This window comes from Sphaerodactylus townsendi, linkage group LG06 (genome assembly GCF_021028975.2).
Source record: "Sphaerodactylus townsendi isolate TG3544 linkage group LG06, MPM_Stown_v2.3, whole genome shotgun sequence".
Classification (NCBI taxonomy): domain Eukaryota; kingdom Metazoa; phylum Chordata; class Lepidosauria; order Squamata; family Sphaerodactylidae; genus Sphaerodactylus; species Sphaerodactylus townsendi.
In genome coordinates, this window is record NC_059430.1 from 112,986,021 (window position 1) to 113,003,469 (window position 17,449).

At 47.0% G+C, this 17,449-nt stretch overlaps 1 protein-coding gene across 5 annotated transcripts in view; it reads left to right on the forward strand.

Annotated features, from left to right (window-relative positions):
• HIVEP3 (HIVEP zinc finger 3) overlaps nucleotides 1-17,449 on the forward strand; it is a 149,812-nt gene that overhangs the window by 87,861 nt on the left and 44,502 nt on the right. For all 5 annotated transcript variants that reach the window (XM_048500501.1, XM_048500502.1, XM_048500504.1 and 2 more), the window contains one exon: nucleotides 860-1,005. In XM_048500501.1, coding sequence (XP_048356458.1) covers nucleotides 860-1,005 — 146 coding nt within the window. The remainder of the gene's footprint in view (nucleotides 1-859; nucleotides 1,006-17,449) is intronic.

A 17,449-nucleotide genomic window follows, 5' to 3' on the forward strand; every position in this document is an offset into this window, starting at 1 on the left:
CCTCCTTCCCTCCCTGACTATTTCTCTTTTAATTAACTGAGAACAGGGACTCTGTTTACCGGAATCCTCTTCAGCATTGGCTAGTTGCAATGCTGTCATTGCTAGGGTTAGGATGCCCTTGTGGAATTCACCCCTAGATTGTGGATAGGAGTTGATTCAAGGAATAGGAATTCAGATATAAGAGGGTCTCCAAGCACGGCCAACAGTTTACAGAAAAATATCCCAGGGAGTCTGTGGAAAGAAGTTAAAACTGGAACTCAAGGCATATAGCTTGTTAGATCCACTTTTACAGGACTGGAATGAGACCAGGCGAACAGGCAGTACTAGAAAAAGACTGGAACAGAAGAACCAGGCAAATGGGGGAAGATCCAAGCCTTACTACACAAGTAGCTTGTACTCCTGTGGCAAAACCTTTTCCTGGAGACTTGCTAAATTGCAAACACTTAAGCTGCAATTGATTACAGAATATCATGAGAAACCATTAGAACACCCAGGGCCGTCAAATCTGGCCAGTGGACTCTGTCCTGATGCTTATATCTTACACGTTATGCTTTCCTATTTAGTAATGCTACCTTCTTTCCCAAGTGCCACGGAGTCCAGTTCGAACTGGAGCTCTACCTATCTCCCAGCACCATTTTTTCTGAGCCAAAACTGTCCTGAGCAGACTCTTTTTGCCCTGTTCTTTGTCCTTAATGATTTGCTGTGGCAAAGTTGGCCACGAATCCCAAATGGGTTAGCCTGCATGTGGCTCTCGGACTTCTTTTTTTCTTGGCGCGAAAAAGCCTTGTCCGAGGTTTCTGCGTTTAGTGTAGCCCGTTGAACCATAATAAATCATTGCTTTGATCTTTTGGGGAGGTAGGTTCATCTGCCTTCACTCCTTCCCAATGAAGGTCGAAAAGACATAGCAAGGACTGACAAAGAGGAGGAGAAAAGAGGGAAAGCGGAAGAAGACGTTCCTGTATCCAAAAGAGGAGAACCAGCCCGGATCAGGATCTTTGAAGGAGGGTGAGTGGGGTCTAAGAATTCCACTTTTGATCATGTCCATTTGAAGTCCTTTTAAAAAGTGACTCCGTGTCAGTAAATGGCGGCACGTTAAGTCAATAGAGGGATAAGCCAGATACAGACGTTACTTCCCTTTTCTGTGTCAGTCAATCATCTTCTCTCTAGAGGTACGTGTGCCGCATTTCCTTGGTGTAGAGAACAGTGGAACTGTTCTATGAGTGGCTCAGAAGGGCTGGGTGGGAAACAGAAATCTTATCTTGCAGAGGTTTGGGGACAGAAGGAATACTGTGATGTAACAATGCACTGTAGTAGCCAACTTCCTGTGGTTCTGTCCATTTGGGATTGAGTTCTATTAAGTGGAAGTGAGGACTGTCTTCTTGGTTTGTCATGAGGTAGATGCCATTTGCCCACACCCAGGTGCGATTCCAGCATCAGAACACGGCTTCCTCTTCACAGAGGCGGCTTGTTCCTTGAACGGTCGTTTGCGTCCATGTTGGATTTGGGTGTGGTTCTGCATCCTCTAATCTAGGGGCAGGACTGTGATTCAGTTGCAGAGCAGTTTCTTTGCATGCAGTAGATCCTTGTCCAATCCCGGGCATCTCCAATGAAAGAATCTGGAATAGCAGGAGAGAGTGAAAGATGCTTTTCACTTTGTAGTCACCAAGAGCCATTGCCGCTCAGAATAGACAATACTGAATTAGGTAGACTACTGCTCTGACTCAGTGTAAGGCAGTTACAAGTGTTCCTTTTTAATGTATTACTCCCACATACGTATAACAAACCAGTGGACATCCCCCCACCCCCCCAATCCAAGCTTGGTTATTTCTGCATTTGGACTGGGGTGCTGACATTTAGCTTTCTAATGCTCAACCGCCGCTCACAAAACCAGGTTTGACTGTCAGAAGTGCTTTGTTTACGACCATTCATGAGTTTCTGTTTCCAGTGTTCAAACTTGCCCTTTGGACGAGGTAGAACTTTTATTCTATCAGAGAAGCGGATAAGTTCTATACAGGCTGAATTTTTCCAAGGCTGGTTTGGAAGGCATTGTGGACACCTCAGAAGCGTGCGGTCCTTAACGGAAGCCTGAATAGGACAAGTCTCAGGCAACAGATTGGGCTTGGGAAACAGTTGTTCTATCCCTAAAGCAGTTAGGTAGTTATAGGCTGCAGGATGGAACTAGTCAACTTTCCTCTCAATCTCACATATTTCCACTTCCTTACTACCGTCCCTGTCTCCCATTGCTGATGTCCATGCACCGCCCACAACCCCTCATGCAACACAGGTGTCAAACTCGCGCCCTCCAGATGTTATGGACTACAGTTCCCATCATCTCCTGCCAACATCATGCTGGCAGGGGATGATGGGAGCCGTAGTCTATAACATCTGGCGGGCTGCGAGTTTGACACCTGTGATTGGGTGGTCAAAGGAGAACCCTTCTTCCTCTTTTCATCAGCAGATCCACTTCAAAGTTTGATCTGACTAAGCCATTGTTCTGCCCTCTTCCTTAGGGTTCCCTTGGGTTGTGTGTGTGAGCGCGCGAGAGAGATTGATTTGTGTTTCTTTCCTGGTCTCTTTTCTTAGACAAGTGAACACATTTTGATTCTGCTGGAAATCTGTGGAGATTGCCGCTTGGTATTTTATCTAAATCCTACGGAATAGTTTAGCTTACTCAGTTTTTCGATTGTGTGAATAGTTTTCATTTTTAAATGGTTGTAAACCCCACCGTGACCAGTTTTTTTCCCTTGGAACTCCGTCTGTAAATATTTGAGAGGTGGGTGGGTGGGTTTGAAATATCTCATCCCCGGTCTTTCAACTTGAGAACTCCTATTTTGATTTCCCTTCTCCCTCACATGAAATGAACCTACGATTCTTGATTTGTTTTGCACCTTTTTGTTTTATACGCACTGTAGTATTCCTGTAATGCCTACAGGTTTTTGGAACATTGTGTACCAGATAAATTGGCATGATGATTTTTTACATGTAGATGATGTTCATCGTATGCACAAATGTGGTATAGATTGTACAGGAAAACTGCTTTGTGTGTGTAATTAATGAACACGTGTCTACAAAGCCAAGAGTGGAAGACAGAACCAAGTTCAGGGAGAGAAAGAGAAACAAATATAAAAGAAATGAAATGGGGAAAATGAATACATCCCTGATGATACATGTGAGTATGAGTTTGTACCCTACACACGGGCACCCCATGTCTCTAGACCTCATCCCAGCTCATATGACTGTCAGTACCTCCACACCTGGGACTTGCCATGGTCATATGGACTGAGTGATGTACTCACAGTATACAAAGGGAGGTTTCCTTGATCCTCTTTGGAGTGAATTCAGGGATTGAACCCTTTCTCTTGGTCAGCACGAGAGAGTTCTTTTGAACTTGCTTTTAGTCTTTCAGATGAAACCAAGACTGTTACCAGAATGAGATCTGCCACCCACGTACAAACAGAGCTGGGATTTATCCCATTGAGGATTCCCCCCCCCCCAATTTTTTTTTTTTTAAAAATCAAGACATTTCCAGAATACACTTTTCCTCAAATATCATGGCTGATTCCACTCAAAAGTTTTCTAATTCCAGATAGAGCTGCCATGTTTTCCCTGGCCACCAGCGAGGGATTGGGGAGGTACCTAGGTTGGGTAACCCCTGGAGATTTGGGGATTGACAAGGACCTCAGTAGGGTACAATGCCACAGAGTCTATCTTCTAAGCATTGGTGTAGTGGTTAAGAGCAGGTGCACTCTAATCTGGAGGAACTGGGTTTGATTCCCTGCTCTGCCACTTGAGCTGTGGAGGCTTATCCGGGGAATTCAGATTAGCCTGTGCACTCCCACACACGCCAGCTGGGTGACCTTGGGCTAGTCACAGCTTTTTGGATCTCTCTCAGCCCCACCCACCTCACAGCGTGTTTGTTGTGAGGGGGGAAGGGCAAGGAGATTATAAGCCCCTTTGAGTCTCCTACAGGAGAGAAAGGGGGATATAAATCCAAACTCCTCCTCCTCCTCCTCTTCCTCCCAAACTAGTTAATAGGTTTCAACAACATCTTCAAAACCAGCATTGTGCCTTTGACTGCCTTTATGGGCTAGCTCCAACCAACTATTCCATTCAGTGTTACCCAGTCTCCTTTTTTAGCCCAGCGCCATGCTGGAGACAGCGCGGGGCTATGCCAGCAGATTTGCCCTCCTTGGGGCACTTACCCTGGCAGGGGGCAAATCCACTGGAGGACAGCCGTTGCTGTGGGCAGACATGGCACAAAGCACTGCATTGGTGTTCCTGCACCCCAACCACCTCTGCCGGCATCCTGGGGGCATTCCAGAGGTGTGGCCAGGGGTGGAGCCAACATTAGTTGTTGTGCCAACATTAGTTGGCATAAACCTATAAAGTCCAGTGAAGGGCTTTTCGGCAGCAGGAGGGCTTTTTTTATTTCTCGCATCCTTGCACTGCCGACAAGTCCTCCTGGAGGTGGCAGGGGAGCACCCCAGCGCTGCTGCATCCCGCCACCCGGGGCTCTGGATTGTGCTGTAATGCATAATTTAAAATCATAAATCAACTTCAATCTGGTAAGATCCGACCCATTATATTTCTCTTCGGGTTCCTCAGCCTCCGCAAATAGCATAAACCGCTTCCATTCTCCAGTGGATGGGTACAAACTTGCATTTGTGAACTTGTCCACCATTGCATGTGTGAACTTGTCCACCAATTATACCTTGATTTGCTGCGCCACTTCCTGGGGTTATGAGAACAGCTGCTATCTCTAGCCTTGTGGTTTTTTCCTGCCACAGTCCCACCTTGTAGAATGAGATTCCTCTTGGAGGCCTTGACCCTTTCCCCCTCTTTAAAAGCTTGCAAGGTGGCATTTTTAAATAAGGGCTTTAGTTAACTAAGCTGAGTCCGTTTCATGTTCATTTTGCTCCTTGAGTCCATGGACGGTTATTTTTATCTAATTGTTTCTGTTTTTTGGTTGATGATGGTTTTGCCCAAACTGGGTTCGGCCAGTGGTGGGATCCAAAAATTTTAGTAACAGGTTCCCATGGTGGTGGGATTCAAACTGTGGTGTAGCGCCAATGGGGCTGGGCGGGGCACGACCGGGGCGGGGCATTCCTGGGCGAGGCAGTGGCAAGGACGCAGCCACTGCTCCGGTCCTTGGGCAGGAAACGAAGGCACGCAGGCACAGGCTGCCACGCACGCCGGTGCACCTCCTGCTAGACTGCTTCAAGTTCTGCGCGCTACTGCTGAGAGGAGGGGAGTAACTAAGGCAAAAATCACATGGCAAAATCACCAATTGGTAACCCCCTCTCGGCACACACAAATAATTAGTAACCTACTCTTGGGAACCTGTGAGAACCTGCTGGATCCCACCTCTGGGTTCGGCCCTGACTGGCAGTGGGGGAAAGACAATTTAATTAACAAAACTAAAATGAATGCAAAGTGACATTGATTTCCTCAGGAAGTCAAGTATGAGGGGATAAAGGCAGACCTTTGCATTTATTCTGAAGGAAGCAAGAAAAAAATGCGTCCAGCATTGTGGCGTGTCTCTTGTCTTTTTGTTTGATGGTATTTCCTTTTTTGTTTGTTGTTCTTGGACAAGTCTTTGCTGAAATCTTTCCCTCCCCTTTGTTCTTTGATATTTAATTCCTTGGAAACTGTGCTTGCCTCTACCCCATAATGTCAAAGAGCTTACTTTCAAACTTCTTATCCAGATGCAAACGTTTGTTCATACAAAAACAGTTCGTAAGCCACAGAGCTTGTTGGATGGAGGCCATGACAAGATTTTTCAGGGACTTCTTCTTGTTGCTGGGCAGTGTTAAAATAGCAGCCAGGAAACACAGTCGCTTTCCAAAAAGCACAGGCCGCTGTTTTTTGGTCTGCAATTTTATCAGCAAGCTGTCAGCACAAGCCCAACCCGATTAAATTAAACACTGAACCTAAAATGTCCTGCTAAATTCACAGCTTCATTCAATGGCTGCAGAGCTGAACACGCCCACCCTGGTAGGAGGGTCTTCTCTGGAGGCGGAGCTGCTTCCTGATATCAAAAGTTCATGCCTGAACTAAAACACAGGACCAGAAGATAGAAAGAGGAAGTCCTACCTTAGAAGATAAGAAGACATAAGAGCTGAGTTTTACACACACCAGTGTTAAGAAATGTTTGGGTTTGGGGGGGGAAAGCCACACAATCTAAAGTTTCACCCCAAATGTTGTGCTGGATGATACTTCATGTCAACTCCAGTTGAACTTCTAATAATTATATGATTATTCCCTTGGATCATGTTTCATTATAATCACACTAGCAGAAACGGCACACGAGGAGAACACCTGCTCCGGGTGCCCCCCCATGCTTGGGGGCGGGGCTTAGGGATGGGGGTGGCTCGGACAGGCACTGCAGCAGAAAAAGCCAGCCTGCAGGGAGGTAGGGGTGGGCAGGGCACCACACCTGGTGGCCCAAGAGCCGGTCTGTTGCCGTGGTGCCCGTCCGAGCCCCCCCCCCGAGGGAAGGAGGTAGATTGGATGGGTACCACGGCAGCAGGCCGGCTCCTGACAGCAGGCCGGCTCAGTCTTTAGGCCCCTCCCCCAAGCCAACCCAGCTCTTCCGAGCCGCATCGGCTCAGGGGAGGAGGGGGGTGATTTTGTGCCCACAATCATTGCACCCGGGGACATTTGACCCTCCCTGTCCCCGTGGGTGCTACGGCCCTGGTTATTCCCACACAATATATAAATAAATGTGAAGTTCTGACCCGTGGATCATGTTTCATTATAATCACACTAGCAGAGGCTCCTGGTTCTTCCCTCTTGATTTCAGAACCTATAAACGTTCTGCAGTTCAGGGGAATTAAGGAGTAAGAAGTTTGCTGACCTACCATAGGTGGTATTCTAGAAACTGACTAGCCTTCTAGCTCCCCTATATCAGTGGTGGGACTCAAATAATTTAACAACCGTTTCCGAAAGGACGCAGTGGTGGGATTACAACCAAACTGGACAAAAAATTAGCTACCGGTTCTACCAAACTGATGCGAATAGGCTGAATCCCACCACTGCCCTATATACCGATATTCTTGAATTTGGGCTTGATTTAATGCCATAATTGAAGCCATTGGATTTTATTTTGCATCTGTGGAGACCCATGATGCCTTGCAACCATGGCAACCATGGTAGCAAAACTCTTCAGAGATGGCCTCACGAGATTCTGGTGATCAAATGTCTTTTGGTGCTTTCTTAGAATTTAGGGATATAATTTGAAATACTGGAGTTTTCTGCATACATGGCGGGTATGCAGAACTTTTTCTCCTATTTGAAGCTGAATCAGTATAACTCTTCTTGCGTTTCCTCTGATGGTGGTTGCATCTGAAATTTTTTTTTTAAGAAAATCTCTTTCTTCTGCTTTCCGCCTTCCCTTTTTCGTGAATGTTTGTTGAGCACCCTGCTTATTAAAGAGTTCTGGTAAATGTGAAAGTTTGCAAACTGGAGACACTTCAGTCTTAAGCTGTGGCTTGATGTTTGAATTGAGGTGGTTTACCTCAGCACATTGTTGATGGCCCTTATCAGAAAGAAAGTTTTCTTTTGTTTTTAGTTTTTGCAGTGAAGGAAGTTAACTTCAATAAGCAGAGGGAAGGTGTGGCTGGCAGTAGTTTTAAGAGAAGCTGTTGTTGTGCCCTCCATTTTCTAGTTGCCTTTGGGTAGGCTGCCATTTATTTATATATTGTATACCTAAGCTTTCACTTCAGCTTCTTAAAGCCTCAGTGTTCCATCATTTTATCCTTACAACAGGTAAAGTTAAGGTGACCAGATGGTCACCTTCGTGAACCGAGACAGGCAGGCAGCAGGAAACAGGGCGGGAAACGGCAGCGGCACTCTGTGAAGCGTCAGTGGAGCTCCTGGCACATCGCCACGCTGGAGGCTGCCTGTGCAGACTGCCTTGCACCCCCAGGAAGGCAAAAAAGGCAGCCTCCCAAAACCCGGACATTTGAAAAGACTGCTCGGGACGCTGGGACAAGTTGTTTCATATGGACTGTCCCGGCCAAAAGCAGGACGCCTGGTCAGCTCTCCATAGGTAAAGTAGATTACAACCTCGAGAGGTAGGATTAGCACTGGACAGCTGCACTGGATTAAAATGAGGTAGATTACACTGCGAGGTAGATTACACTGAGAGAGACTGATCACCACAACATGTGGTTCTAAAGCAGTGATGGCATGTAACCTTTTGAGACCCTGAAAGTGCTCCAAATTGCAAACCCAAAGCTCCACTCCTATTTTATCGCGAAAGTGCCATAACCTGGCAATTTGGACCCAGGGAATGCTGGAGGTTTTTAGTTTAGAAAAACCGGGTTGGCTCTCTCTTCCTCTGCCCCACTCGGCCAGCTTCTAGGCCCCTCAAGCTAAGTCCCACTGCGGTAATCTGTCTGTGCCTCTCTAGCATCTCTGCCTCCTTGGTGCTCCCCCCCCACAGGCAACAGCCACCCGGAGCACAGGCACCAGGCCTGTCAGCCGAGTCCTCCCTGCTCACCATGGTGCGCACACATCATGCTCAGTGGCCCAGGCCAGTCTAGATGTGTGTGCGTGGGGGGTGGGTGGGTGATTTTCCGCCCCCCACATGACGAACTCTGTGTGCGCATGCCCACAGAGAGGGCTCTGAGTGCCACCTCTGGCACCTGTGCCATAGGTTCGCCATCACTGTTCTAAAGGGTGGGTGGATTGTGTAGCCACACAGCAAATATAAGTGCAGCTATCTGGAGAAATTGGGCAGTCCCTTGGCCATTCTTGGCTCACTTACTAATATATCATATTTTATTCCATCCAAGGAGTCCAGGGGAGCACAGATGGGTCTCCATTCCTCCATTTCATTCCCCCTGTCAGGTAAATGAGGGTAAAAGGGAGTGATCAACCCAAGGTAACCCGTGAGCTTCAGGGCTGAAAAGGGATTTGAGCACTGACCTCCCACTCTTAACACCACAATCACTACACATGGCCTCTCAATTTTTTTGATGCGACTTGAATAAAACTTGCACGCTGTCTGGCTCTGAAGATAGAACCACCTTGTGAGGCCTATTTCAGTATCAGGGAATATGGGAGATTTACTTCTGCCCCACAGGGATTGGATTTCCACTGGAAAAGCCCCCTCCCCCCCAACAAAAAAGGCATAGAATAAGTATTTCAATCAGAGGTACTCAATCTTTTTGATGTGAGTGCCCTAAAGTTCAGCATCAGTCTGTAAAGATTTTGGCAAGCTGCAAACAAAACGAGGTGGCATGGCAAGGGTTTTATTTGGGTAGACATGCTGAGAGCAAACTGAGTCTTGGTGGCACAGAGGAAGGGAAAGAAGCTTGTAAGCCACCTTGAGTCTTCTTACAGGAGAGAAAGGTAGGATATAAATCCAAACTCCTCCTCCTCCTAGAATCATAGAGTTGGAAGAGACCACAAAGGGCCATCAAGTCCAACCTCCTGCAATGCAGGAACACATAATCAACACTCCCGGCATATGCTCATCCAACCTCTGCTTAAAAACCTCCAAAGAAGGAGACTCCACCACTCTCCGAGGCAGTGAATTCCACTGTACAACAGACCTGACGGTCAGGAAGTTCTTCCTAATGTTTAGGTGGAATCTCTTTTCCTGCACCTTGAATCCATTACTCCGTGTCCTAGTCTCTGAGGTAGCAGGAAAACAAGCTTGCTCCCTCTTCGGCATGACATTCCTTCAAATATTTAAACATGGCTATCATGTCACCCCTTAATCTACGCTTCTCCAGACTAACCATTCCCAGTTCCCTAAGCCTCTCTTCGTAAGACATGGACTCCAGACCCTTTACCATTTTGGTTGCCCTTCTCTGGACCTACTCCAGCCGGTCAGTATCCCTCCCGAACTGCGGTGCCCAGAACTGTACACAATATTCCAGGTGAGGTCTAACCAATGCAGGATAGAGAGGTATAATTACATCCCTCAATCTTTACATTATACTCCTGTTGATACAACCCAGAATCGCATTGGCTTTCTTGGCTGCCACATCACACTGTTGACTCATATTTAGTTTATGGTCTGCTAAGACTCCCAGATCCCTTTCACATGTAGTGTTGTCCTCCTCCTCCTCCTCCTCCTCAGGGTGGTGATAAACATGTTCCCAAGATATTACATTTCTGACCATGGGTGGGAACTTAAATGTTCCTCCTTTTTATTTATTAAAACTCTCTGTGTGTAGAAAGCTAGCATGTCAGGTAGAAGGGTGAATTAGAATCCTTTGGCACATTACATTTTTCTGCATGGGGGTAGGGGAGGAGAAGTTTATTAGCGTTGCATACTGCAAGTTTCTCTAGCTCTGTTGCAGTTTGCCCTCTCAGTAAAAACTAAGCCAATGGGTTAGCCTGTTGAATCTCCTTAGTGGCTTTTCTTGTACCTGCTAGCAGATCCACAGGTCTTGGCACTGATTGCAGGCATAAGCTATGTCCATCATGGTCTCCCACAGTTCTGCCGGCATCTCAAGAGTCTCTCCGTTGTTTGCGTGCCAAATACAGTGATCCGGTGATCCATTCTCCGGCACATGTGCCGGGCGTTGCTCGCACGGGCCGTAGATGATTAATCTGCAAATTGGAAACGGCAGTCCCACTTTCCTATATGAGATGTTGATTCACTTCTTCCTGTGGCTCTGTGGTTTTGCGCCATCAGCAATACCCGACCTTTCTGAAAACTTACCTCCAACCACGAATGTCATTCAGCTTTGAAGCTGCGTAGGTTGGCAGTGCTCTTGTGGTTTAAGGGGAGAGAACTCTTGTGTGTTAGCATTTTCCCTAATTTAAATCTATTCCGATACGTACTCAACTGTCCCTCTCGCTTAGCCCTGTCTGTCACACCTGCTTTTTGCCCTCTGGTTGGTTGCCGTGAAGAACTGAACCCCAAGTTTGGGAGGGTCTAGCAGGAGGAACATTCTTCATTGTATCTCCTCAGTTTCCCCTATGGGAGAGACCAATTTTCTGGACCCATTTCAGTCTGACTTCAGGCCAGGATTTGGAACAGAGACTGCTTTGGTGGCCTTGGTTGATGACCTCTATCAAGAACTTGACGGGGGAATGTGACCCTGCTAGTTCTGCTTGATCTCCGAACCATTCTTGGATATACTTTCGTATTAGCATTTCCCCTAATTTACAGTAACATGCATCTCACGGTTCTTTATTTTGTTTTAGTCCCAGTAATTGCACAGGGGTGCTAACAGATTTACATAGAAGAGAAATGCATGTGAGAGAGCAGGTTTTAGTATAGTTGGATAAAAGTGGTACACCTGTCTTGACTCGGTTCAGACATACGATGAAACCACGGTTTGCTATGGTTAGTCTATGATTTAGAGATTCAGCTCTCAGATAATCCTTCAAATCCCGGTTTGCCTAAACAAATACTGGTGTGGTAACCATCCCTGTTTTCCCTGCAGAAACCCAGGTGGTATCCTGTCCCACATTGTAGTGAGGGCAGTGTTGGGGAACAAACTAATATGTAAGCCTGATGCCCACATCCATTTGACACGTGAACCATAATCAAGAATGACTGTGGTTGCTCTTCAAACCCTGGTTAGTCTGATCGTGTCTTAAAACCCTGGTTTCAGATCCTGCTTTGGTAGACTGAAACTAACCTTAGTTAGCAGAGTAGCCCATGTTTGGACAGCCATGCGAACTGTAGTTGGTTAAATCAAAACGTGCTTTTGTGTGACATCTGAACTGTCCCCGTGGCTTCATTTGGAAAGGGTAGAATCATTTGGATCTCCTCCTTCCTCTTTTCAACCAAGCCTTAACATTGGAAGGAAATGTCAAATTTGGATGTAGGGACAAAATTGTTGTTTGGTTGAGCCCGATCCTCCGGCTCCCATGTTCCCCGCTTCCAATTTCCCTTCCTAACTTCCAGGTTAAAAAAGGTGAAGTTTCCCCTTCAGTCGTGTTCGACCCTGGGGTACCACTGCAAGCAGTGATTTCATAGGCAAGCCGTTTTTGTGGGGTAGTTTGCCATTTCTTTCCCCGGCTATTCTTTACCCCCTAGCTATGTGCTAGGAGGTACTCATTTACTGACCAAGGAATGGATGGATGGCTGAGTTGACCATGAGCCAGCTGCCAGGATATCTGACCCACAGGGGGCTTGAACTTCTGACCATGTGAGTGGCAGTGCAAGCACTTAACCACTACGCCATGCAGCTCCTTCCAGGTTAGCACACACCAAACATCTAAACGGGCAAATGATGGTTCACACTTCCTCTCTAGATTACATTAGGAAATTCAATGCAAACCATCTTTTCCAGTAGGAGTGATGTGGTGGAGCAAATATGGGCTTCCCAGACCCTGAACCAACACTCTGAGCACTGCACCATACTGGCTCATGAATGTTAGGATGAAAAATAAATGTTTTAAAGAGAGTGTATTTACATGAATGTGATTATTCGTTTCCTGCCAATATCGTTGAGTGGCAGATGCTGAAGGGCAAAAGGACACTTTTTGAAAAGGCTGATTTTTAAAAACACAGATATATGGCCTGAATGTGGGGATTGAGAGCATTTAAGAGTTTTAAAAGTTGATGTCTGCCTGCACTGCAATTTTTCATTCCTCCATCACTGACTTGTGGGATTTTTTTTCCTGCGTAAGGGCAGGAAGAGTCTGACCTGTACAGTTAAGCTCTCTGGGTTTTTAAGTCCATTAGAGAGAACTTTGCGTTCCTGATGCAAGGAGAGCAGAACATGGAGGAGACGCCATAGAATAAGAAGGGCAGCCTGCTCAAGTGGTTGTTCCGTTGTTGGATGTTTTGACTGTCCTTGACATCCGTGATCAGACACTGCAGTCTTTTGAGCGCTTCACAGACCAATTAGATGTGTGTAATCTTCAAGATTCATGAGCCTTTATTTTTTTTCTTAATTTGATCCTAGGGTTAAGTATTGCAAAGAAATAGTATGAAGGCCGGAAGCTGTTTTCTTTTGAGACAGAACCTCCAATATTGTCTCTCTTGATTGACATCAGCTCTACAGGAGAGCCAGCGTGGTTGAGAGCAGGCGTACTCTAATCTGGAGAACCGTGTTTGATTCCCCGCTCTGCCACTTGAGCTGTGGAGGCTTATCTGGGGAACCAGATTAGCTTGTGCACTCCAACACATGCCAGCCTGGGCTAGTCACAGTTCTTCAGAGCTCTCTCAGCCCCACCTACCTCACGGGGTGTTTGTTGTGGGGGGAAAGGGAACAGAGTTTGTAAGCACCTTTGTATCTCCTTACAGGAGAGAAAGGGGGGATATAAATCCAAACTCCTCCTCCTCCTCCTCCTTCCTCTTCAAATTATGTCTGATTTGTGAAAAAAATATTGGTTGGAATGGAACAGTATTTGAGTGCAACTTGGAGAAGGGGTCCTCTGTTTGCAGAATCTCTTTTACCATCCAGTGTTCCTGTAGTGTAGATAAATGTTTAGAAACCCTTTTGGATTAAATGACCCATGAATGACTCCATTGGTTTACAAGGTTGGTGCGTGTGGCTGTCTTTATCTCCTTCTGGCTTTCCTGGGAGTGAACTGGTTGCATGTTGCTATCTCTTTGGTTAGCAAAACAGTAAGCTGGCCGTCCAAAGTTTGCAGATGTTGTCCATCAGCTCATGAAACCAGCTGGGAGTTTCTCAAAGCTTGTAGAGTACTTGACTTCCTTATTGAAACAAACTGTATGGTGATTGAAACGATGTCCTTTTCAGACTTGCGGGGAGCTGAGCGGTTGCACCCTTTCATCTCGGGTTCAGTCGTATCGATTTCACATCCGTCTCTTGTACGAGCCAAGAGGCAGATTTCCGGCTTCCCTGAGCCCCTTCTAATGTAACAATTTGTACTTACCCGCTGGCTTTTTAGAGACCTCATGTGGAAATGTTTGCTGGGACTGTTAACATTTCTCAGCGGGTCCGTGAACAGGATCCTGAATCAAGGGATTCTTCCCTGGAAAACAGGTGGATTAAAGAGGTAGATGGCAGACAACAGCCTGATGTTATCAGATTTCGGAAACTCAGGGTCAGTATTTGGACAGGAGGCGGCCAAGGAAGACTGCAGAGGGAGGCAATGGCAAACCACCTCTGCTTCTCAGTTGCCTTGAAAACCCCTTTTGGTGGTTGCCATAAGTCCATTCCGACTTGGCGGCACTGACATACACAATCCACCTTGAGTCTTAAGGCTCGATTGGGCCCAGGTCACCGCAAGAAGTATTCCCATGTAAAAGGGGGAAAATGTTACAATCCAAACCATAATACGTCTGTGGAGGGCCACCAAAGATGGCAATGGTGATCACCTTCGCCTCTCACTGGCTTTACTGGAATCACCATGAGTCAGTTGAGATTTGATGGCATTTGTATACATCTGGGGTCTGCAACCTGCGGCTCTCCAGATGTTCATGGCCATGCTGGCAGGGGCTGATGGGATTTGTAGTCCATGAACATCTGGAGAGCCGCAGGTTGCAGACCCCTGGTATACATCGACAGCTGCCATTTGGGTCAGGTAATAGTATTTTACAGCGTGGGAAACTGGGTAGAGAACTTCTAGCATTTCAACCCCATCCAGCATTGAGGGATAAATTACCCAGAGTGTCCCCCTGTACACATATTCTAATTGGAGGAGGAGGAGGAGGAGTTTGGATTTATATCCCACCTTTCTCTCCTGTAAGGAGGCTCAAGGTGGCTTACAAGCTCCTTTCCCTTCCTGTCCCCACAACAGAGACCTTGTGAGGCAGGTGGGGCTGAGAGAGTTCCAAAGAACTGTGACTAGCCCAAGGTCACCTGGCAGGAATGTAGGAGTGCAGAAACACATCTGGTTCACCAGATAAGCCTCCGCCACTCAGGTGGAAGAGTGGGGAATCAAACCCGGTTCTCCATATTAGAATCCACCTGCTCTTAACCACTACACTAGGCTGGCTCTCTTTAAGGGTTGATAGTATTTTATTTCAGGGGCAAATGTGATGTTTTGGCACCAGAACTGTCAGATTAAGGGCTTGTCAGATTCGCTTAAGGCAGGGGCATGGGGTGATTTTCAGGGCATTGTGCGGCTGAGAAAAAATAGATGGGGGGAAATGAAGGTAGAATGAAGGGCTTGCCCCCACCCCGTTGAACTTAAAATCCTCTCCTCTTCATCTCCCACTTTGTAGGAATTTGGTAGAAATTTAACCCCTGTGGCTCTGAGAGGGCTACGGTGGGGAATACTAGCATATGCATGGTGGGAAAGATTTATTTTCCTGAAATGGGACAAATTTAGTTATTGAAGCACGAAGGTTGCATTAGATTGCATTGGGGGACGATGTTAGTGTGACTTGCAGTTCAGCTGTGTGGCCAAGAACGCACAAAGGATGTTCGCTCGAAACCTCAGATTAGTCTTTTATAAGTTCTCAGAGCCATTGGCTCGTTTCATATTCAGTCCACAGGCTTAAATACGGCTGGGGGGGAAAGACATCGGCTGTGGAAACTTTGGCCTGCTACTCTTGCTGAAATGATGCAGCCGTCTGTCTGAAGACTTCCTCTTCTCCCTGGAAAGTCTTGATTGTGTGATATGTCACAAGCAAATAGCCACGCATTGGTCCTGCAGCAGCTGCCTCTATGGGACCTGTGTCGCCGGTGTTATTGGGGAAGTGTTGATGCGAGAGGGTCACATCTGGAACTGCAGATCTTATGGCTGCCTTCGTATGGCTTCTGGCTAGACTGCAGATGGGTCTGTCGAGGCAGATTCCCTCCAGAGGACATGATAGGCTTCCGAGACTGCTGTGAGGGAGGCAGGCAGCAGCCGTGGCTCAGTGGGAGAGCATCTGCTTTGCATGCATGAGGTCCCAGGATCAATCCCTTGCACCTCCAGTTCAAAAGATCTGGGAATGGGTGACGTGAAAGACCTCTGCCTGAGACCCTGGAGAGCCGACTGTTAGGCTGTTTCTGCACAGCCATGGAAACGAACTTCCACCGGCATAAATTATGCCGGTGGAGGCTCGGGGATTGTTCGCACCGTAGTGTGCGAGCAGCCCCAACTTTTTCCCCAACCGGAGAGGAGGCTCCGCATGGAGGGACAAGCCCACGCTACCCTCTAACCTCCAGGGGTCTGAGGGCAGCATGGGCATGTCCCTCCAGAGCGACGCTGGAAGAAGAGGGGAGGGGGAAAGTGGCGTCTTCCCACCGGTGTGGTTCGCACTGCATCAGTGGGAAGACGCCGCTTTTCAAAAACCTTGCTCGATGAGTGAGGTTTAAAGCGGCGGCTTCACACCACTCCGGGGCGGCCAGGACGGCGCTGCTGCCTCCTGTGCAAACGCTTCCCCATGGACTGTGTTTTTGCCGTCCCTGGGGTGCTCTATTCCGCCTGTGCGGAAACGGCCTTAGTAGTGTAGATAGCACTGACCTTGACAGACAGATGGTCGAACTCAATATAAAAAGAGAGGAAGAGTTTGGATTTACAGCCCACTTTTCTCTCCTGGAAGGAGTCTCAAAAAACTGTGACTAGTCCACGGTCACCCAGCAGGCTTCATGTGAAGGAGTGGGGAATTGAGTCTAGTTGTCCAGATTAGAGTCTTCCACTCCTAACCGCTATATCACACTGGGCGGTTGAATGTCTATCAAGGAAGCCTGCTCTGCTGATTGGTGATTTCTAGTCCGCAAAAGACCAGCGTGAATAACAGAGCCTGAGCTAAGAGCTATGATGCCTGCCCTTTTCACTACATCTCTCTCTGCAGCGTTTGCTTGTTTCCTTGGCCTCATTGGGGGGAAAAGGAGATAACAGCTGCCACGATATTTACAAGAGAGTTATGCCTGTAGTGCTTGGAAGATAACACAACCACCACCACAAAACCTTTATTAGGCATTAAATGGAGTAAATATAAAATTAGTTTAAAATCAGCTGCTTTTGGGGAAACAAAGATACTGAACGAAGTGGGAATTGGTATCACAAAGGTATCGTGTCACACATCTTAAGCACTTGCAATAAGAAAATTGCAATGCTTTCAATGTTCCTAGCCACTTTGGTGGAAGATAAAAATTATGATGATTGGCTTGGATCCAGAGAGCCCCCACTGCATGCAGAAGATCCTTCAGGTTATGCAACTGAAGAATTTCTGCCAATTCATTCCCCACCTTCAGCTGCAGTTGTCCAAACTGCATTGATTTGGAGCAATCTGACTTCACCCTTCTTGTGATCCCTGTTGCTAATCAACCAACTTCAAACCGTGGTTTCAGATTGTGCTTTGATAGGTGGTCCACATCTGGTGCAATGACTTTCGCTGAGATAATCACAGTAACTATGATGGTAGAAAGTGCCATAATTGACCCTAAGGAGTTTTCAAGGCAAGAGATAAACAGAGATGGTTTGCCACTGCCTATACTCTGTCTAACAAAAAGATGTTAGTAGATAGCATATTCCTTTGCTGCAGAACTCAACATGTTGGACCTTCTCTGTTGTAGAATGTGCTGCTTGGGTGCGAGTGCTTACCTAGCCCTGCTCTATCTGTTGT